Here is a 24436-nt window from a genome sequence, read left to right as displayed (position 1 = left end):
TACCACTTATAAAATCAATAGAGACCGACCTGAGAAGATGGGATGGCCTGCACCTTTCATTGATTGGAAGGATAAACGCAGTCAAGATGTCAATGTTTCCAAAATTATTATATCTTTTTAGGGCCATACCACTATTCATTGAGGAAAAAATAATGTTGAAATTGGAATCTGTGTTTATTAAATTCATTTGGCAATTCGGCAAAATAAGACGGTCAACAAACCTTCTCTCTCTCCCAAGGGAAAGGGGGGGGTTAGCTCTCCCCAACCTAAGGCTATACCATTGGACCTGTCTTTTAATACAAATGACGATACTTTTCCAATCAGATGCCCATATCAATAATGCTAGATCCGAAGCACACCAACCCCCCTCTATCTTTGAGCTATTGCTGGGAAGAAAGGCGATGGGCATTTTGCTATGCGAAGTAGATCGAAGATTTTACAAAAAAGCGAGATACAAAATCATCGATAGCGTTTGGAGGGTGTGGAAGGCTAGCAGAAAGTTGTGTAATATCCTCAAAACTAATGCATATATCCATATTTGTAGTTTTAGCCTCTTCTCAAGATTAGGGATAGAAAGGACCTTAAAAATCTGGAGGGAGTTGGGCATTAAGACATTACGGGATTTAATGGATGGGGATGGGATTATAAGCTTTGAGGCTTTACAAAAGAGTTATGGAATTCCAGACAATCATTGGTTTGCTTATACCCAGGTTGATTGCTCCCTGAAGGCTATTAAACCAAAACCGCCTTCTCCAGGAAATAGTCCCCTCCTGGACGTATTGACTAATGGATGCAATAAAATTAAGCCCATATACAACATCCTTCTTTTAGAGATTCACAATGATGTCGACAAGACTGAGGTTGCATGGTCCAATAAACTTGGAAACCCAAACGTAGACGTTGACCTGGCTCTGGCACTGAACAAAAGGATATTTAGAGACACAAACTTAAGAGCTCAACATTATAAAACAATGTTTAACTTATACTATACCCCAGCTAAATTATTTACATGGGGGACTAGAGCGGATGACAATTGCCCAAGATGTGGGGGGGCACAAGCAGACCTACTGCATATGTTTTTTACTTGCAGACTCCTGACCCCAGTGAAGAAAGAGATCGAAAATTTTTGGGAGGGGCTGATAGGCCACAAGATCGTTCTATCCCCTACCCTGATGATCTTGGGCACAGACTCTAACCTAAATTTGGGCAAGGAAGAAGAAGCTCTGGCTTTTATATCTGTAGCCGTCCTTAAGATCTTGATATCAGCGGCGTGGAAGGATACTGTTGCACCTTCCTTCCAGATGTGGTTATCCAGGTTCCTTGGAATACATAATATTGAGACCTGCCTATATGAGCATAAGGGGGTGAAAGTACGGGACTTTAGAAGAAGGTTTTGGGCCCCGGTAACTAATTGGAGGGAGACTATTGCAATAGATGTATGAACTGCTACTTTGCATATTATGTTGATGTACATAGTGGAAATAGGCTTATTTTTATAACGATATATTGATGGTTTTAAGCAATTTTTCAACTATTGGTCTTAAGTATTTATTTAATGTATTTTAGGATCAAGCATTTATTTAATGAACCTGTGGATCAATTGTTATTCTCATGTCCAGATTAATCTAATAATGTATTTTTTACTTATGTGATGTATTTTGACTCCAAATAAAAAAGAAAAAAAAAAAAGAGATTGCTACTGAAATGGCATACATCCATTTGAAGCTTTACACAGAGGTTGTTGTTGATGCTAGCCCAGTCGGGTTAGGTGCCATCCTTGCACAGCACAGCAGACACTTGAGTGCTCCAAGGCATATTGTAGCATATGCAAGTAGAAGTTTGCCCCAAACAGAACCTGCTTACTCACAAACAGAAAAATAAAGGTTAGCCATAGTTTGGGCTTGTGAACATTTCCACGTATTCCTATATGGAAAACCTTTTACGTGATAACTAATGATCAAGCTTTACTGCCTATATTTGCCAATCCAAAGGCCAACATTCCTCCTCGCATTGAGCGATGGAGATACGGTTACAAGAGTATAATTATACCATTGTGCATTATTCAGGGAAGAATCAGAACCCTGCTGACTACTTTTCCAGAGTCCCTATATAAGGTCACGGTACACTATCCAAGATGGCCCATATTAACTTAATTGTAAAATCAAACACACAAGCTGGCATTTTGTTAGCCCAGAAAATCACTGCCACGAGCCATGATAGTGACATCACCACACATCAGTCATGGAACCAACACACTCAACCACTCATCCGTGATGGTGAATATCAAAAATATAATAATGTCATGGATTAGTTGTCCAGAACGCAGGAAGAAATTATTATACAACGATCAAGAATTCTCATTTCGAAGCGTCTGTGAAAGAAAATAATTGGAGTGGCACATGAAGTGCATTGTGGAATCATTACCACAAAACAAGCTCTCCGAGACCAATTCTGGTGTCCTTATCTTGATGACAGGGTTGAAAGGGAATTAACTGCCTTTCTACAAAAACTATTCACCACACCTTGAACATGTCAGAACTTCCAGATGCATGGGAGAATATAGCCATTGACTTTTTCAGTCCACTTGATAATGGACCTCACTTGCTGGAGAATTTAAGGTCTTTCATCTACTACTCAAGAACGAGTCATTAAAAGACTAGATAGCATCTTTGTGACATGTGGTGTTCCAGCCAGAGTGAAGTCTGACAATGGCCCACCTTTCAACAGTCGAGAATTTAAAGATTTTTCGGAGCATTTGAATATAACGCATCATAAGAGCCACTTTTGTGGCCACAGGCCTACTGACTTGTTGAGCATTTTATGAGTATGCTAAAGAAAGCAGTGCAGCATGCTACTCGTGAGAAGCTCGAGGTGTAATGTCTTGTGAATTAGAAATGATAGAATACTTTTGGCTCCTGAAAGACTCCATAGAACTGTAACGTAAGTGGTAGAGCGGAATGCAATGAAGACTGATTTAGAATGTTGAGTTCGCAGTTAGACCAGATGAATAGAGACATGTAATATGAAGCTCCATGTGTGGCATAGTCATTGGCGGGTAGCAAGGCTGGGAAGGACGCCACACTATGTATGGTCTTTTTTGTATATCTCCAGTGGGATAATGTAGCAGGCCGTAGCTGTCGTGGGCTCCACGTGGTCAATTACTTCTTTTTGAGAGTCTCACACTAGCCTTGATTTTGCTGGAAAATGCTCAGGTTTGGTCAAAATGCAATGTAGAGCTTGCACCTTTATAATCATGGGGTGGTACCTTGTCACAATCTTCCAAAGGTAAAAACATTTACAATGTCCATCTTTTTGGAAGATGCTAGTTAATGCTCTCTCCCACAACACCCTGGCTTCCAGAGAAGGTTCTTGGGGGCAGATTTACAAGCCCCTTGCGCCTCTTTTACGCCACTGTTGTGTCACTTTCGTGACGCAGCGGTGGCGCAAAAGATGCGCCATGGTGCGGGGTATTTACAACGTGACGCATCTTAGAGATGCGTCACGTTGTAAAACCCTGCGCCACATGAAACCTGCGTCAGGTTTCATGTGGGCGTTTCCACGAAGGGGGGGGGGTTCTGTCATAGGAATGTCCCTGAAAAGTGACTCAGTGAAATCTACAAGATTTCACTGAGTCACTTTACCAACGCTGATGCGCAAAAACCCTGCGCCTGCTTGAAGCAGGCGTAAGGCTTGACGCACCACGTTAACAGATAGGGCAAGTTGGAAAAGTGCTGGAGTTGCATGCCGCATGCAACACAACTTCAGCACTGCACCAACTTCACACCCTAGATGCGACACACATCTGTTTATTTCTGCGCCATGGTGCGCCGCATTATAAATGCGGCGCATCTGGGTGGCGCAAGGATAAACTTGTGTGCCGCATCTTTCCTGGCGCATCTCTGCTGATTTGCAGAGATGCGTCAGGCAACATAAATCTGCCCCTTGGAGTCTAGGTATCTCTCCACTTAGTGCTCAATACAGTCCACTACCACCTCAGCAGCTGGTTCTCCCACTCAGGGTGGAACTCTTCTTCAGCTTTTTGTGTCCCTGGGGCAGAACAGGTGGGTTAGTCAGTAGGGGTGCTAGTCTTGACCCCAGGAACCTCTGAGTGTATCAGTGAAGGGTCCCTCTGATAATAGATGCCCACTAATGGTTATGGCCATTTGGGCAATATAAAAGGAAGAAAGATCACCTGGCCAGGGGTAGCCATCAACGCACTTGAAGGGCTGGAATTTGTGGTAAGATAGGCATGGATGCAACAGGAATGAATACTGCAGTCTACATTTTTGCAGTCTCCACATTCGGTAGAGTGATACTCCAGGGACAAAGTCCATTTGCAGAGTACAGACATGGCAGTATCATGGGATGGTGAACAAGTTCTACTTAGGGATGGGTGGAACAGGTGGAGTTTCACTCCGTGGCATTCCATGGAGTTAAATGAAAACTCCACGAGATTTGGTGGAGGTCTGCGAGCGAGCAGAAATCGGCATGTCACGCTGCTCATGCTGATTTTTAGCTCCAGGAGCTTTTTCTTTTCTGCAAAATCAGCGTGAACAGCACCATGTGGGACCAGAGAGCACTGCTTCTTTACACACTCAAGTAGATTCTCTACTTGAGCAGCAGTTTTCTCACTGCGAAGGGACACGACCGCCTGTGTTTAGAATATATCACCGCTTTCCTTCCTAGTGCCCGAAAATGGCACTAGGGGACACCAATTCTCGCTTGCACTCACCAACTGGTGAGCCACGCATGAGAAGAAACTCCGCCACGCATGAGAAGAAACACCGCCACACAGTGGTTGGCAGAGTTTGGCCAGAACTCCGCTTTACAAGTGTACACGGAGTGGCAATATCTCTGTGAACTCTGACAGTGTAGCGTAATTTATCGTCCACCCCTAGTTCTACTATAGTAAATGTAACTGTAGGTAAATGCGCAGGAAATAATTATAGTCCTGCTTGATTCTTAGGGCCATATGTATGAACGCATTTTCCCATAGACACAGAATGGGTAAAAGCCTTTGATACATGTGCCCCTTAGTCACCTTCAATTACCCTTGCAACTACTGGACCTATGCTCTGGATTCACCCGCAGAAATAGTTTTCTGCACTTTGACAAATAATGACACATGATTTGGAAACCGTGCACTTTTATATTCTTCATATTAATACCCCATGCGTGCCAAGTATGCCACCCAGAGGGAGTCCAGAAATTGTGGAAGGAGTCAAGAAGTACATTCGTTATGCTGGTGCTCTCATCATTCACAAATGTTCATCAAAGAAAGATCATTATGATGCTCTGATCCATCCAAGTCTCAGACAAGATAGATGGTTGTGGTCACTGCGCCAATTATGATGTAGATTTTCTGTACTTTCACCTCCGTTCTTTCAGCAATCTATTGGGCAGGTAAAGAGGCCCCTTTAACTGGCACTGAATTTCACATACGTATTTGGGATGCTGGTGCCATAATAGTTTTTCCAGAAGATAAAGAGGTTTGACTGAGCAAAAAAGCTACCTATAAAGCATAAACTGCTAATGTTGGTTACTAAGGCACAGAACCCTGGAGACTCAGAGTAACCAATGACTATCTGAAAGATTCATAGAATGTCAAGTTATCCACAGCCTGGAAATAAGTTGCTGCTGAGCAATAGGGTTGAACTTTGATCTGGAAAGGTAGAGAAGCTGTTATCTATCCCTGGCAGAGGTGAAATACATTTTAAAATCAGTTCAGAAGGATCTGGGCAGGATGTTACAAATATAAATAACATAGACTAGAATTAATGTATTATAGGATGGAAATGTATGTGAAAGAAACCCCCTTTCCTTTTATAGTTTACAGTGCTGGTTGTATGAGTAAAACAGCATTGGCAAAGCCTACAGGTCTCACTATATTTATTCTAAAACCGGAAATACAATGACACGCTAAGCAGAGCAGCAAAGAGCACGAAGCTGGAGTCGTACAAAAGGCTTGAAATCAGGAATTGATCACTGAATGGTGAGGCAAGTACTTAACAATATGACGCACAACCACAAAATTGGGAAAAAAGGATCAATTTGAAAAGTTCTCTGGGTGAAATAATCAGGCTTCAAAGTGCTCAATAATAATCAACAGAAAGAACAATTGTGCACTTCTCTTTATTTTACTGTTTCACCTGTATGTTGCATTTGTCAAAGGTGTTGTTGTGCCTTGTGTCTGTGCAAGCTATGTCATTGCCCAGAGCTCAGACTTTCTTAGAGTACAACCAGGATAAATACAAAGTAAATCAGAAAAAAACCTGTTGGCCCATTAATTAACGCTTCTTCGATAGATACACTAACCTGCCTTCCAAACACACAAGTACAATGAAAGAGGCCAAAAGAAGCAGAAAAAAGATTCAGCTCAGTCATAGCATACATTTTTACGTACACAATTATATTTTGGCTTGCATCAGTGTGTGCATACATACATGTTGTAAAAATGTAGTTATTGGTTTTGGGCTTCAGATGGGGGTGGGGGGGGCATTGTGGACAGTCATTGCTGAACCTGCAGTTGGCGGCCACTGCGGGCTGTCATTGCTGTAGCACAAAGTGCAGATCACATGTTGCAAGTCGTAGCTGGCAAGAACAGATCTCACCGGAACTTCACAATGGTGGTCATCAAAGACAGAAGAGTATTCACACGTTCATGATTGCAAAGAGCCCAAACTTCAGGATCTTCACTTTTACTTCAGGAGAAGTACACTATGATGCCAGCCAAAGGTGCAGGACCTGTGGAGGCACATCCTAGGGTTCAGGCATCACTCCAGTAGAGATCATGCAGGTCCAGTTTCTGGTCCAGCAGGTCCAGTTGACCAGGTTAGCTAGGCAGGTGCAGGTAGGCCTATGAAGCTTGTTGTGTCTCTGTAGCTCACATATGAGCTCAGCCAGCAGACCCATGGAGTCACCCTGGGGAGCCTGTGATGAAGGCAAGGAGGCCCAGTCTTTTTTCACAGACAGCAAGACAGTCCTTCAAGCCACAGGGCAGTCCTTCTTCTGTAACTGCCACAGGTCCAGGAGTGTTCTGATGAGTGGCTCCAGAGGTCCAATATTTATACCTGGTGTCAGGCTTTGTGTGGTCGGACTCTCTGTGTTAACTCCACATCTGGTTCTGGAAAGTTCTTCCCCTTCCCCTGCAAAGACTCCTAACTGTCTGAGGGTGGCAGAAAGCATGGAAGGCCTTGTGTCAGATTCCTTTGTGTGTGCAGGAGGCAAAGCTCTTTGAAGTGTAAGTGAAGCTGCGTATAGCCCATCCCCAGTCATCCTGCCAATATAGCCCACCCCGCCCACACCTAAACCCCCTTTGCGTTATTACCTGGAAACAATACACAAACCCTAACAGCTGAGACATTCACAAACATGTGACCAAGGACACTAGCAGAAGGCACAAATGATTGGGTCCATAAAATGTCAACTTTCTTAACGTGGCAGTTTCAGAATTCTAACTTAAAATTGGACTTTACCATTAAAGAGGGTTTCAAAATTACAGTTTACTGGTGTGTAAACAGCATGCCTCTATCTGCTCCCAATCTAAAGCTAGCATGTTAAATGAATGAGGTAACCCAGTGTTAGCCAATGGGAGAGATAGGCCGTATAACAGTAAAAAACAACTTCAGGAGTTTTTCACTGCTAGGTTATATAAAACATGCCCTATATTTTAAACTCAGTGCATCCTGCCCTATACGCCTTTATGGCCCACCTTAGTGGTGACTTATAAGTATTAAAAAGAAAGGTTTAGGCCTAACAAAACATTTATTTTGTCAGGTCAAAATGGCAATTAACAACTGGTCTACAGGCTGTAGTGGCAGGTTGAGACATGCTTTAAAAAACTACTTTAGTGGGTGGCACAATGAGTGCTGCAGGCCCACTGGTATCATCTAATTTACAGGCCCTGGGTATTGCCATTTACTATGGGCACAAAAGTAAATGAGATGTGCCAATTAGGTGTAGTCCAATGTGACCATGTTTGAAGGCGATAATAAAAGCAATACAGTACTGGTTTGCAGTGGTAAATCCTAGAGTGCTAATGCCAACAAAAAGCAAATTCAGCAAAACAGGAGGTGTGAAGCAAAAGGTTTGGAATGCCACTGCAAGGATGTCAGGACAAACACATGAGCTAAAAGTAAAACATGAAAATAAGAGCAGAAAAGGAATCTAGAGCCAGAAACTCAGTTGTAAACATATTACTTATGATTTTGGTTTACACAAATATTTGTGAGGATATATGGGCTGAAAGCAAAAGAAAGTGCCCAGGTGCATGCATGACAGACAGTGAGAATTATATTGATAAATCACAGCTCCATCTCCACTCCATTCCAAGATGGCTTCCAATTTCACAATGCCCTTTAACGAAGATGGCTGGCCTTCAACCCCCTTGTGGCTAAATACAAACACTTGTGGCATACTTGGTATGGCTTAAAATACTCTATAAAAGAGTTTACTAGATTTGACAACGTGCCCATTGTTGTTTGGCTTTCAAACAACAAGGATATCCCAGGTGGAAGGCTGTGACTTTGCTACTTCTGTGCATCAAATGCAATAATCTGGCAACACACAGCCAAGGTGCCAAGCACACTTGGCCGCCAGGCCAATAGCGAGCAAACAACACACACAAGGAGCGGATGTGAGCAACCATAGGGAACAGTAGTGGGCTTTGAGACTGAGAGAGAGAAGGCCTTAACCAAAAACTGGTGAGGGAAGAAGCTGCTGGAGATAGGGTTGGCAACAGTCTGATGCCCCCTCAACAAGCAACATGGAAAGCCAATATGGATTAGTTACTTACCTGTAATCCTAGTTCTCATCCAGGGGTATACTCATCAAAGTCATAATCTATGAATAATCCCCGCCCATGTGCGGGATCCCGGAGCATATAGAAGATACATATAAATATATATGTATATATATATGTGAAAACATTTATTTGCAGCCTAAAACATTTCCTAACTGGCAAAATTGCCGCAAAATTACATAAATTAGCATACATACAGTAGTACTCTTCCAAACCCTAAGGAAGAAAGAGAGCAGAAAACATTTGTATACAACAATGCTTTATTGCCATAGGAAAAACCTGTAATTGCAGGCATTTGCCAGTAGGCTGCAGTAGAGTATAAAGCAAACAAAGAAAACTGACACCTTGCCTTTAAGGCATTAGAGTAGGTGTACCGTGGCTTTAAGACCTGAAGGCAACCCCCTGCTCCCATGGTGCACCACAGGTGACAGTTGGGTCAGTTCTTTTTGGAGGTGCATAACACCTGAGGAGATCCACAATAAAACATCTCATAACTGTGTAACTCTGCTCGTCCGGGGAGGTGGGCGGGAGCTTATGACTTTGATGAGTATACCCCTGGATGAGAACTAGGATTACAGGTAAGTAACTAATCCTTCTCATCCAGGGGATACTCATCAATAGTCATAATCTATGAATAGATTAGCAAGCTCATACCCAAAGTCTCGCGGACGAGCAAGAAGTATAAAACCTTCACAGAATGACTAAGACATATATTTCAAATACATCTTATGCAAATAAGTTCCTTAACGAGGCCTGCCCTACTCTGGCATCGGCCTGAGTATCTGAGTCCAGGCAATAATGGCGGGTAAAGGTATGGACAGACCGCCAAGTTGCCGCTTTACAAATTTCAGAAATAGGAACATTACGAAGGAGAGCTGTAGTGGAAGCTTTCCCTCTAGTAGAATGTGCATGTGGTTTACCCTGCAAGGTCCTGTTAGCTAGTTGATAAGCTAAAGCTATACAGGAGACAATCCAGCGAGAAATTGACCTTTTGGAAGCTGACAGGCCAGTATTAGTACTGCCATAATTAACAAAAAGCCGGTCAGACTTCCTAAGAGGCAGGGTTTTTGACAAGTAGAACTTCAGGACCCTCCGGAGATCTAGGGAGTGTAATGACCTCTCCGGGGGAGTGGAAGGATTAGGAAAAAAGGTAGGTAAGATAATAGACTGGTTGATATGAAAGTCTGAAACTACCTTAGGCAGGAAACTTGGGTGCGTTCTTAAGACCACCCTGTTGGCATGAAAAACTGTGTAAGGCTCCTTACAACACAAGGCCTGGATTTCGCTGACCCTATGGGCAGAGGTAATCGCCACTAAAAAAGCAGCTTTCCAGGTAAGTGCTGCAAAGAGGCCTTATGTATAGTCTCAAAAGGAGCACTCATCAGCTTAGTCAGGACGATATTAAGCTCCCAGGGAGGGGAGGGGGACCTCACCGGTGGGAAGACTTTCCTAAGACCTTCTAGGAAATCTTTAACTACAGGCATAAGGAAGAAAGATGTCTGATTAGGAGACTTCCTATATGCTGTGATTGCAGCTAAATGAACCCTGAAGGAGGGGTATTTCAGGCCTGATCTCGCTAAAAGCAATAGATATGGAAGAATCACCTGCTCTTGGCCATGTACCGGGTCAAGAGAGTGTTCATGACACCATAAGAAGAACCTCTTCCACTTGAAACCATAGGACTTCTTAGTGGAGGGTCGTTTTGATTCCTTAAGAATAGTCATGCAGTCTGCTGGGAGGTCTAAATGTCCATACTGGATGACCTCAGGAGCCATGCCGTCAAGCGAAGTGAAGGAAGGTTGGGGTGAAACACCTTCCCCTGGCCTTTGGTCAACAAGTCTGGACGGCATGGTAGGCGCCGGTGCGGAACCTCCGACATCTGTAGAAGATCAGGGTACCACCACTGGCGTGGCCACTCTGGTGCTATCAGGATCATTCTGGTGTTGGTCCTGTAGAACTTCTGGATCACCGCAGGGATCAGAGGCAGGGGAGGAAAGGCGTAGAGTCATGTCTGCGACCAGCTGATCAAAAGACCGTTCCCCAGTGATCCCTGTTGGGGAAACCTGGACACGAAGACGGGGCATTTTGCATTGGCCGCGTCTGCGAACAGATCTACGTCCAGTACGCCCCAGCACCAAAAAACCTCTTGCGCCACTTCCTCGTTGAGCACCCAATCGTGCGCTTCTACGAAGATTCTGCTTAGGCAGTCTGCTTGGACGTTTTGAATTCCTGGTAGATGAACTGCCACGATGGACAGGCCTCTTGCTAGGAGCCAGTGCCAGATGGCTTGTGCTTCCAGAGACAAGACCCTTGACCTTGTGCCTCCCTGTTTGTTCAAATAGAACATAGTTGTTGTGTTGTCCGTTTGAACCTGGAGGCAGTTGGTGTGCAGAGGAGGATAAAGAGACTTGAGAGCCAGATGAACTGCTCGTAGCTCCAGGAAGTTGATATGGTAGCCTTGCTCTACCTCGGACCAGAGGCCTTGAACTTGAAGTCGGTCCATGTGAGCGCCCCAGCCTTGAAGAGCAGAACAACAGATGGTTTTGAAGCAGTGATGGAGTGGAGCTTTTCAACAGCCAATCGTCTAGATATGGATAGACGAAGATCTTTCTTTTGCGAAGAAAAGCAGCCACCACCGCCATGCACTTGGAGAATGTCCGAGGTGCAGATTTCAGGCCAAACGGCAGCACTCGATACTGGTAGTGACGGCGTCCGATCTGAAACCTTAGGAACTTCCGATGCTTGACTGACACTGGTATGTGGAAGTAGGCGTCCTGCAAGTCGATGGCACACATCCAGTCTCCCTAATGAAGATGCGGGAAGATCTGGTGCAGGGCGAGCATGCGGAACTTTTCTTTTCGTATGAATTTGTTTAGCATTCGAAGATCTAGAATGGGCCTGTATTCCTTGGCAGTTCCTCGTTTTTGAACCACGAAATACCGGGAGTACACTCCTTGATTTCTGTAAATGGAGGGAACCTCCTCTATGGCCATCTTCTTCAGGAGGACGGAGACTTCGTCTTCTAGTAATTGACTCTGGAAACGTGGGAGGTGTCGCGCCTGAAGGAGGACTTGCGGAGGAGGAGATTTCAACCTCAGCAAGTAACCATGCTGCACAATATTCAGCACCCATCTGTCTTTTGTAATGGATTTCCACTCTTTCAGATGATGAGAAACACTCCCTCCCACCGGAGTGGCGAACAGACGTGGAGGAAGCAATGGCTCAGGGCTTAGGAGGTTGCTTGGAGGAAGACTGCTGCTTGTTATTGCCACCTCTTCCTCTGCCAGGACGATGCTGCTGGAACTGCGTCTTCTGCTGAGACTGGGATTGCCACTGAGGGTTTTGAACCCTCTGCTGGAAAGACCTCCTGTCTCCCTGGCGAAAGCGTTTCTTGAATTCCTTGCGCTTTTCTAATCCCACAGCTTTGACAGTGTCCATTTTCGCTTTCATTTTGGACATTTCGTCGTCCATGTGTGGACCAAACAGAGATTTCCCATTGAATGGCAAATTCAAAATCTTCTTCTGGGCGTCTGGTTGGAGCCCTGTCAGGCGGAGCCAGGCCGAACGACGGGAACAAATACCATTTGAATAGCCATGGGCCGCAAGGTCAGAGGCATCCACTGCAGCGCTAATAACTTGATTGGCTACCAGGCCTCCCTCCTGTATAATCTCCAGAAAGTCTTGGCGATCTTCCTTGGGGAGCATGTCTGTAAAGCGAGTAAGGGAGTCCCAAAGGGACCTGTCGTACCTTCCAAGCAAGGCAGAGGCGCTAGCCACCTTCATAAATGAAGAGGAGGTGTTGCATACCTTCCTACCAAACGAGTCCATAAGTTTACTATCTTTTTCAGGTGGTACTGAGGAAGAAGTAGAGCCTGCATGGGACTTCATGGCAGCCGCACAATAATGGAGTCCGCAGGAGGATCAGATCTGAGGAACAAGGGATCCTCTGCAGGGGCCTTGTACTTTTTGGCTATCCGAGATGGAACAGATCCCACAACTGCTGGTGTGAGGAAAGTAGCCATAGCCGGTTCTAGGAGGCCGGGGACCAGGGGCAGAAGAGGCCTGGGCGCTGTGCGATGATGAAGAGTATAAAACATCACAGAAGTGGGAACCACTGGAGTATGTAGCGTAATGTTCAGCTTTTTTGCTCCCCTGCTCAGAACATCGGAGAAAGTCTTGAGGTCATCAATTGGAGAGACTCGGGAAGGAGGCGTAGATGAGAAGGTCGGAGAGTAATCTCGGTAAGACGACCTAGATGAGGACGACCTTGTGGAAGATCTTGTACGCCGCCTGTTATGGGACCTGTCACGATTCCTGCTGTGACGGTCTCTGGACCTAGAGCGATGTCTTGATGGAGACCTCGGTCTTGGCCGGATTGGTGAACTTGGTCTGACAGGTGTTCTTGGCCGTACTGGAGAACGTGATCTGATCCGAGATCTTGGCCTGGGTGAAATCTTGGGACTCCGAGGAGATCTAGATGGTCTGACCGGTGTTCTTGCCGTAGACGGAGAATATGTACGGGAGTAACCCGAGCCCGGGCTACTCTGACCTCCAGATAGAGCCCCTTGAGGATGCTGAGACACCAAGCTGCGTGGTATGTCCGCAGATCTGGGCGAAGGTTCCGGGGAGATTTCCACGATATTGAAACGAGGAGATGATGGCTTGCCTCCTGAAGATCCGGAACCAGGAGATTCCACCACTGCCGTCACTTGATCCCTCGACGGCGAAAGCCTCGACGTCGAAGATGTCTGGGTGACTAGTGGCGTCGAGTGGTATGCTCTCGACGGCGATCGATCACGTCGAGAAGGGCTCGACTGAGAACCTCGACATCGATCCGGAGACTTCGACTTCGATCTCCCTCGACGTCGACCAGATGGAGATGCTCCATGATGTCGTATCGACGACGACTCTCGACGTCGTGTCGACGATGACCTTCTTCGACGTCGCGTCGACGGCGACCTTTCCTGGCGTCGCCTCGGCGTCGACCTCCTTGACGTCGAAGGATGGGATCTGACAGTCCCTCTCGACGGCGGCCCGTCAACCGGCGGCGACCTGGATGCGGTCCTAGCTCTCGACGCCAATCCCCTCCGGGGCGGCGGAGAGTGTCTCGACGTCGACGGAAGCCTCGACGTCGACGGAGACTTAGATGTGGTAGCAGCCATAGACTTCGAGCCCGAAGTATGGCGCCTCGACGCCGACTTACTTGACTACGGCGGAGATCTTCGACGTTGTGAAGATGATCTTGGCCTCTTCGACGGCGACCTCGACGTCGACGGAGTTCTTCGACCTTCCTTCCTCTTCCTGGGAACAGGAGAAGCGGAATGACGCCGTTTTTGGCCGTGCTTGCTTGTAGGAGAAGATCTGGGGCTGTAGAAGCACCCACCTGGTGACTTTTGTCCATCTCCTGCATGGCATGAAGTCGAATCTTCTCCCTGTCGCGAAGAGTTCGACTTTTAAACTTTTGACAGTAATGACACTGAACAGGATTGTGTGTAGATGGAAGGCACACAATACACACAGAATGTGGGTCAGTCAGAGCCATCTTTTTGTCACAAGAAGGACATTTCCGGAACAGAGCAGGCATTCTGACAGGAAATTCTTGTGGGTTACCACAGAAAAATAAATCAGAAGCCTTATTTATCCCAAACGTTTCGAATAATAAGAGAAAATTCTCTCAAAAACACAATTTCAGTTGCAAACTGAAGAGCTCAAGCTCCAGGATCCTCACAGAAGGAGCCGGAAAAAAGAACTGACCCAGCTGTCACCTGTGGTGCACCGTGGGAGCAGGGAGTTGCCTTCAGGTCTTAAAGGCACGGTACCCCTACTCTAATGCCTTAAAGGCAAGGTGTCAGTTTTCTTTGTTTGCTTTATACTCTACTGCAGCCTACTGGCAAATGCCTGCAATTACAGGTTTTTCCTATGGCAATAAAGCATTGTTGTATACAAATGTTTTCTGCTCTCTTTCTTCCTTAGGGTTTGGAAGAGTACTACTGTATGTATGCTAATTTATGTAATTTTGCGGCAATTTTGCCAGTTAGGAAATGTTTTAGGCTGCAAATATATGTTTTCACATATATATATATACATATATATTTATATGTATTTTCTATATGCTCCGGGATCCCGCACATGGGCAGGGATTATTCATAGATTATGACTTTGATGAGTATCCCCTGGATGAGAATTAATAATCTACTTTATGACTGCTAAACTCACATCAGACTAGGAAAAAAGTGATGAAGTACTGTGGTTCATCTCACCTGCCAGATTCATTTCAAGAAAAGCAGAGAGAGGCAGTGCCGGACTGGTCATAGCAGGCACCAGGCGTTTTTCCTTTGGGCTGGAAGGGTGGGGGCCGAGGAGGTGTCGGACCCCTGTAACAAGAGTGCAGTGTTTCCCACCAGCTCCCCCATGCCCTCCCCCCACCCCCGGGCTGGTCCGATGTAATTGCCGGGGCTGGTTTGCGCTCCCAGTCTGGCCTCGCTGACAGGGGGTGAGGAGTGCTTTAATGCAGAGGAGAGACGGGGCAAAGACAGATGGAAGGACGCACCCTTAGAGACCCGGAGAAATAGGGAGGGCAGAAATAGCAGGAGAGACTGGGGACAGAGAGATGGCAGGAAGCAAGGCCAGTAGTGAGTGAATGAGGGGTGGGAGAGAGCAACCAGTTGCAGGAAGGGACAGGTCCTCCTGAAATAAATGAGCTGTGATGTGAGAGAGGTACACATAGAGTTCTGGGGCAAGGATAGGAAGGGAAATGCAGCACACTGTGGAGAGATGAAGACAGCAAATTGATGCATGCACTCCAAACAATGCTAAATTAAAAAAAATTCTAATAATGCTTCCTTGAATGCAGGCACCGCCAGCAGTGGAAGGATCAAAGTCAACTAATCAGAAATATGGGAAACATGAAATGCTTCTGGTGTGTAACAAACACAAAAAAATGTCAAGGAAAACCATCGAATAAGGAGCAGCGAACTGAGATAGACAGTATGGTCATCCAACCATAAGCAAGGGGCTGAGCCAAAGCCCACTCTGTGTATTGTCTATATATTGTCATGTAAACTATAGGTCTTAGCCAACAGACAGCCAAAGCAGTATGTAAAGAGAGACCTAATGATGTGGTCCCTGCTCAGTGCCATTTGAGTGCCTGAATAGAGGAAAGTGCGGGATGGAGGGTGGTAAATGTGTTAAATATCTTCTACAAAAAAATTGCCCTATTAGAGTTATTAAAAAATCTTCGCTCAGCTGAACAATACTTTCATAAACAGTTTTTTGAGGAGAGCGATAGCTGTTGAGACTTCTGTCTGGTGCAATTTACCATATGATGACGTAAAAACTCTACAATAAAATTCCTTGTGACACTATTGCTACCTGATAATAGTGATACCATCCCTAATCGATTGGAAATGTATTTTGTTTGATTTGGATGTAAATATAAATCTGTGTGTGACATATTGCTCCAAGGAATATCCCAAAGAGAACATCCTGATTTCTTTCAACACATACTGTAATGGATGGAAGAGAAGGGTAATCCACCAGAGCTGATATTTTTGTTCAGTAGAGAATACATACATTTTTCAATAGGCAATCCTACTTAGGTCTGAGTAGTGCTATAGACTATAAGAATTGCTAAATATAGTTAACAATTAAATCGAAATGTGTGATGGGTTGCATAAAAAATGCCAAAACTGGGGGGTGAAAAGGGTTAGAAATCAGCTAGTATTTGGACCAGAACTTAGCTGAGCCATCCAAGCCCCTTTGCTTTCACATTCAAAGTACAGGTTGAAGGTAGGGTTGATGATGTGTTGAAGCTTTGACAGGAGGACAAAATAACCTTTTCTTTTTTTGGAGATAAGGTGGAATCACAGAGGAAACTCAAGATACCTCCATAACAGGTGACGCCATTTACAATCCTTTCAGTTTACTCTAGTCTGCAGTTTAGAATATAGATAAGCATTTTATGCACATTATTATAAACTACAATTAAATGTTTGTGGCAAAACCAGAAGAAATGTTTGCTAGATTAAGACATCCTCCTGGTAGGTGGGCAGCAGGCACATCACTCCACATGTCTTCAGGTGTTACGGCCAGCTGACAGGGCTGTCCTGTACAGTGGGCACACCCACAGAGAATATGGCTGCTAATTTAGCAGCAGGTGTTGGTAGAGGTTTTGAAGTATGCACCCACTATTATAATTAACATCTTAAGGTTGTGTGTTAAAAATCGTCCTTCAACAATAAACAAAGTCACAGCTTTCGTCACCCCATCATCTCACAATACTGAGTCTTCATTTGTGTGGTCTCATCATAAACACCTTCTGGCTGCCCCAGTTGCTATCGATACCCTTAAAGTCACTCCTGCCACACCTATTAAAATGTCAAAATAATTGTACTTCATTGGCTTCCTTAAACAATAAAACAATACACTATAGGATTAATTAGAACATTGGAACGTTGCGAGTTCCGCTGAATATATTGGAGTGGCTCTGAGCCAATTCTTGCTTGGGCAGGCCTTCAGCTCCCACATTCAAATATTTGTCTTGCCATGTCTTCCTTTTTAATTTAGAACATTCTACTTTCAGTGGATGGAATTATGTTCGAATAGCCCTTTGCCTAGGGCTTTTCCAATTGTTATATACACCATCTCCGTCGTTATTGGCCAATTTCTCTGGTTGGGCTTTTAATAGCGATAACGGGCTATAAGGCTATATTTAGCAAAATTAATATTATACAAGCAAATATACAATCTGGCACTGAAGTACTTGTTTCAATTAGGTATTGACACATCTATAAAATAAAATGCTCTACAGAAGTCACCACGTGAATTACAATTTCTATTCTATCCTATTTCCTAAAAGTCTTGCTTCAAATATCAGATTGTGCATTAGGTGTGCTTAGCAAGCAAGAGCTCAGATAAGCCCTTTATAGTATTTTCTTTAGGTCTGCGTTTCCCTCGAAAGAAAGCACGTCTCCGAGTTCAGGTATCTCGAGATAAGCATTACAGTGAGTTTCAACGGCGAGTAAACAGAGACGTTGTCGGATATTTCTGGCATAGTAATGGCTATTTCATTCTAAATAGGTGCTGTGTAGCATGACTGCCCTCTTGTGGCAATTTCAGTCTTCTTATGTTGTAGTTTACATTGACATCAAAGAGAATGACGTGACCAGTACGTTTCTGTATTTTGAGTTAATAATTCTTAGTGAGCTGCCTTAGTCAGAGTACGGATCATGCTATCACGTTATCCTTATAACGTTTGATACCGTCACAGGATAAGCGCTATAGAAGCGCAGTGCGCTGCTCTTCACACAGTTGACTTTCATCATGCCAAGTAACCTCACAGTCTCTATCAATATATTCTTATGCCATTCTCTCTTGCCTAGTGCGGCAAATCAACGACACTGATCGATATTCAGGGAAGAAATCCACAGTTTTCTTACTTTCTTGTTCCCACATCTGCTTGTTTGTCAAATGCATGCAACAGACATTTGCAAAAGTGCCCAACACAAAACCCCACTCATCCGCCTTTGTGTTATGACCTAGGGGTACTGTTGTCACAGTGCCATTGGATCCAAGCCTCACTGATGAGGTGCAACAGGTCTGCAAGGCTAGCTAGCTTTGTTCCTGTTTAGAGAAAACCTGGCCTGACAGTTTGAGCTGAACTGTTACTATTGGAGAAGAACCAAGTCTGATTTGCTTACAGTTGGTTTCTGATTGGAAAGGCACTGTAGGGAACAAAAATATGGGCTAGAATGCGGCCAGAATAATTACCAATGGCTAAGATTAATTCAAGCATTGCACGCATTAGGTCTCATTTACAGGAAACTGGCACATCAGCATTGATGAGTCAGTTTCTTTGAGCCAAATATCCTTACAACACCATGGATGCACTGTATTTACAATACAGGGCTCCATGGTGGAAGGATTAACTGATGTGTCAGAAATTCTAACACATCTGTTAGCGCAAAACCAACACATTACTGGAGTTGCCCGTAAAACGGACGCAACTCCAGCAATGCATCAGAACACATACGCTAGTCCTATTGTAAAAGTCCTGGGTCATTCTTTATGCCTGATCTGAGCAGGCATAAAGATTTTGACACAGTGAAGTCGTAGGGTGATGCAGTGAAATTGCACTGCCCCAGTTCTACATGGCTTTTTTTGCATGGGAATGCCTACGCTGCATATATTTTACCTGGTGCAGGCATAATGTGATGCATGACTCTACAAACTAACACTCTGGACCCAATGCGTCAGCTTGTAGATATGGCACAGTGTGGCGATATGGCACAGTGTGGCGCACTGATTGCACTGCCACTGAGTAAAAAAAATGAGTGACGCAGCGGCGGTGCAAGGGGGTTGAAAATTATGCCTCTCATTTGTAAGCTTTTCTAAGGAAGATGCTCCAAGTTTGATGGGTATACTCAGAAATGGGTCCCATGCTCACTGTAGCATTAGACTCATGGTACCAGGTGAGACACAGAAATTACTAAGCCTGTTCTAGGGTAGGTGATTTTAAAAAAAATAATTTTTATTGAGAGTGCAGATACAGTAATAAAATATTACAATGGATAAAAGAGATGTGAAAAGTGACAAAGATATAAGAATTGATAAAATCATTTGGAACAAGAAAAATACTTAACAACCTTTAGATAATGCTGAACATTGAAAACTATGTGAGTAGAGAAATAAAATAGTAAAAAATAACTACATCAACATGATAAATGAATATTTTACAGAAGAACATATCTAAATTTCATTTGTTTGTTTTTGTTTTTTTATAAAAAGGAAGAGAAGAAAAGGGGGGTAAAGGGGAAAGGGAAAGAGGAAAGAAAGAAAGAGGAGGTAGATAGATAAAATATGATAAAGGTATTTAGGCGAAGGATGCGTGTGAGGATAGAAAAGTGGAAAAAGGTAACCATGATAAATCGGATTTAATCTTTTGAAATACAGAAGAATGAGAAACAGAAGCAATTCTATGTTCATCACAAATCAAGTTCCTACAAAATATAAAGGATAGTTTAGAATTGTCTTTCCAACAGGTTAATATAACTTTAAAAGCAAGAGCGATAAAAAGGTCAAATAGAATAGTCTTTGAGGGAAGATGATCAAAATCAGGAGATATAGTTCCCAAATGGGATATTACATGAAAAAATCAGTGAACATTTCGACCATAAAGCTTTCCAAAATTCATGTACATTAGGACAATAATAAAGTAAATGTGTCAAAGTACCTTCAGAGGAGAGACATGACCAACACAAGGAAGAAATAGAATGCTCAATTCTGTTCAAAAATTGGGGAGTAACCACCAGTCTACTATATATTCTAGGGTAGATGATGATATGCTTTTCTCAAAAAAACACTGGCTCAGTAGTTCAAGCTGTACAATTACTTTCAGTACAGGATCAAGACTGATTTGCACATGACTGTCTCTATTTGGAGTGGAGCAGTGGTTAAGAAACACCTGAGAAGTTTAAAGTGGCTGACATTAATGCAATGGATCCAGAAGCCAGTGTACTGATGGGGAGTGATCAACCCACAAGGCTGCTGAACAAAGTCAACAAAGACATATGGAATGACGCTAACATTCTAGGGTTATGAATGTAATTTTACAACTCATATTTGTTCTTATGCCCCTGCTTGTGCCATTATGTGCACACCTTGTGCATTCTTCAACTGTAGCAAACAAAAGTGTCATTTTCTTCATTTGAATATAGCATCAAAGGCCAAACCTAGCAAGATAGTTATTTTGAAGAATTGAATGTGAGCTGATGAGATGTCTGCGTTAAATGCACATTTAACATTCAAACCGATGCACAGAATCCCAGCCTTTCACCCTTTTTCAAAGCTTGAAAATAACCAGAGCACAGATTTATATTCTGGCTTGCTCTGGTCTGTAGGATTTATAAAAATAAAACTTATACTGAAACCCTTTTCAAAGGGCAAGTTATGAATCTGTTTAATTTCATAAGATATTTTTCAATCATGACAGCCTTCACATTGAAACAGTAGACCAAGTTTAATAAAAGTCCTGTCAAGGAAGCAGAGGCAGTGGGTTATAGGCGAAGGTTTTAGGATTATTACTCATTAATCAGTAATTTTTCTACTGATCCTAGCTGGAGTGACCTGAGGAAATGTTGTACATTTATTGCATCCCAAAGGTGTTTGTTTCTTAACTATATGTGTAGCAATGCTTATCTTTAAGAAGTTCTATAGTTTAGAAGCATTTGACATCAGAAATGTTTCTTGCAGACAATTCAATAAACAGGAACTTACACTCTTTTTGATGTGTTTCCTTCCTTCAGCCACCACCAGCCAGTGCAGCAGCCTTGAATGGGACAGATCAGTTGCATCATCACCATAGGTCCAGCTAATGTATAGCAAATTGTTGAAATATTCCACTGAACTAATTTGTGGAGCCACAGGTGCTGAGGAGACAAGAGAAGATAAATCACACATATTGCAGTGTGCAAAGACTAATGTGAATTTGATACATTATACTTGCAAAGCATGATCCTTGAAGAAGTACATGTAATTTTTACAATTCCTTTCAAATGTCCTCAATGACAGTAGCTGCTTAAAATAATTGCCCCATGTCGGTACCATCCATTTTGCTACTAAAAACAAATCCCTGAAAAAGCTCTTCGAACAGCAAAACCTGTGTCTGTTGCTTTAGTGCAAATGTTACAAGTAAAGTGAGAATTAGTCACAAACATGTGTCAATTCTGAAAATTGGACTTTATTTTACTATTTGTGTGAAAAATTAGCCCGTGCTACTTGTGATGGTCGTAGATGGATGGTGGGTTAACATGCCGAAGTCAATACTGCTAGATTTCACAGTTGTACGACTGTTGACCCCATTGAGCCGTCCGACAAAGTACCTCCTCCTGGCAAATATTTTCCTAAGCCTTTGAACTCCTTCAAATTGATCTCTCTCTTGCCAACACAACACAGTCAGAATTAGATGTATTGTCATCTATACCCTCCTGGGATCCAATCCTCTTTTACAAATATGCTCAATGAACTCATCACCTCCAACCTCCGCTCGTCCTGGTGACATCCTCCTAGAGAGTTTAATATCAGGTGGAATGACTCCTCTAAAGCAACAATATCTCAACTGCCATCCTTTTTCTCATCTAAGACCTCCTTTAAATTTTGTGCAAACTTATCCACGGCATAGTCTCGGTCCTTGGCCGTACCAAACAAGATTGCATTCAAACAGAAAATCTTCATACTGCATGGGTGGCCTGAACATTTCCTAACTTCTATCTCCTCTAGTTCATTCAAGCTCCTGCCTCCTACTGATCTTCTCTTTGAAAAAGACAACTTTTTCATCAAAGCCATAAGTGATCTCACCACTCTCTTGATGAGAACACTCAACACGAGGCCTCTTAGTGGTCCTCTTCTAGCCTCTCTCTTAGTAAACACATTGGTAAAAGGAATGAAACATTGAAAAGAACTATGATAACTCTTCTGTCATTTACTCAGCTGAAACACAAACATTTTTTGTAAGTCCTCCATCTTCTCAGTGAACTCAGCTAGTATGACCTCTCAAATTAATCCCCCCAAGAACAGAGTGAAGTACCTGTTTAAAATGATCAAATCACTATCCAACATTTTCTCTATTTTTTCTTGTCATGTGCATAGATGCAATAATCTGGCCTATTCTTCAAAGACAAGACAGGGACAAGATGTAACTTGATGTGTCTAATAAAATTACTTCATTCAGGGCAGAATTTTCCAATATCCCTTTTTTCCTGTTTGTTTCCTCATTCTATCCTAGCACCGGGCATGTATCCCCATGGAGTTATTTCTCCTTCATCTATGAGGATATCCTTCTCTCAAATGTGTTAAATTCAAAACCCTCCATGTACTCTTGTGACACGATCCAACCATTTGCTGCTAAAGTCATAGTTTAGGTTTTTCTCCGTCACTGTCTGTCATTAACCAAATCATCGCTACAAAATAGTACTCACTGCCTTAACGCCTAATTATGCCTCTTGAGCAAAACCGCTGTTAGAGAACCCCAAATTTGTTATCCCACATAAAGCACTGGAGCCACATGACAAATGTAGAACTGACCAGCCCGCTACGTTGCATGCATTCCTCATAGGCAGAGAACACATGTGCGATCAGTGAAGAAGTCTATTTTTGCACATTGTTGTACCTGTTATGAAGCTGATGGTGGAGCTATCACAGCAGCTAACTTCCGGATCTCCCCAGGTTACCATAGTGACACGAAAATTGTAGTACCATGCTGGCAACAGATTGGCAATTCTCTGGAAAGGAAAACCAATTGTGTTAGACTGGTCAATGTTATTATAGGTACATTTAAGGCGAGAAACATAATTCAAATGGACATCACCAGAGTTAATACTTCAACAGTGCATTTTCTGCTACAGCATATGTCATGATGGAAATTGGATACATTGAACAAGCAAGAATATGTAACACTTCGAATGTGGTGGTTGTCAACCATTGGCCAACGTTTATGGCCTTGTGCTTCCCATCATAGTAAAACTGCCCTCAAACACATGCAGACCTGACCCAAAACTTCTATTAATCTATGTAATATTTGACCTTTTGTTCTGAAGAGTAATATTAAATTCCTGCAGGATCTCTCTTTGGCAAATGAAATCTTCTTAATAAAACTTACAACCACCTTGCTGTCATGACGTGCAAATGGCTAATTTAGTTTGCTTCAAACATCCTAAGGTAAGAAAGAGAACCTAGGGCCTGATTTACAAGTACCATTGGATATATTGTACTTGTAATGCAGCAAATGAGATATCTGTCCTTTTTGTGACAGAATAATCCAATAGGCAAACTCTAAAACAGGCCCCTAGCCCGTTTCTCCCCTACCTAAATACACCTTGAAGGAATCACATTGTTTCCTCTCCTTTCCCTCACTAACTCTTTTCTCTTCAAATCCAAGACAAAAAATCTTTAATTCATCTTTGACATTAAACTATTTCATAGATCAAATCAGTGACTTCCACCATTTTTTTCAACCTTTTCACCTAAATCAAAATCTTAATTTTTCAACATGTCATGAATGCCCAGCAGTGTCGGGTTTTAGGGATGAATTGTGCAATTTTTCTCTATATATGAACACTAGCAGGATGTTCAAATTGTGTCAGCCCAGTTTGCCTGAAATCTTGAAAAACCATGCATTACCTCTGCACATACAGCCCTTTTCATTGACTACATAACATATGATTTTTGCCCTAATTATGAGTGTCCTGTACATTCTAATAAGGTTCACTAGCAGAAGTTACGTGTTCCATCGGAATTATAAGTTCTGTGTTTGTTACTGCTAAAAGCACCAAACTCTCTGTGGGAAGGCCTGAGGAAAAAGATGCTCGAATCAGTGCAGAAACACTGATTCCACATGTCATTCTCCAAATTACCAGGATTGCCAAGGGACAAGGAAATAATGGGGATTTTAATGATAAGCTCACAATTAGGACTCATATGCTAAATCATGCTTGTATATGAAACATGGATGCATTCATCGACGAACCCTGCACAATTACAAGTTCATAAACCCCTCTGCTTTAACACCGACTACTTTGTGTACCCTCAACCAGTGCAGTTACCGAAGGCAACATATCCTTACTTGTCAGGAGACCAATCTAA

The 24436-nt window shown here is 43.2% G+C and overlaps 1 protein-coding gene across 6 annotated transcripts in view; it reads right to left on the bottom strand.

The window, feature by feature from the left end:
- Window positions 1-24436, bottom strand: part of PTPRO (protein tyrosine phosphatase receptor type O) — a 1002672-nt gene that overhangs the window by 310679 nt on the left and 667557 nt on the right. For all 6 annotated transcript variants that reach the window (XM_078674019.1, XM_078674018.1, XM_078674014.1 and 3 more), the window contains exons 10-11: window positions 22965-23076; window positions 21074-21225 (exon numbers count right to left, since the gene is read on the bottom strand). In XM_078674019.1, the coding sequence (XP_078530145.1) occupies window positions 21074-21225; window positions 22965-23076 (264 nt within the window). The remainder of the gene's footprint in view (window positions 1-21073; window positions 21226-22964; window positions 23077-24436) is intronic.

Source organism: Lissotriton helveticus, chromosome 1_1 (genome assembly GCF_964261635.1).
Source record: "Lissotriton helveticus chromosome 1_1, aLisHel1.1, whole genome shotgun sequence".
NCBI lineage: Eukaryota > Metazoa > Chordata > Amphibia > Caudata > Salamandridae > Lissotriton > Lissotriton helveticus.
Note: the sequence above shows the minus strand (reverse complement) of the source record. Positions and strands in the feature narration are given on the sequence as shown.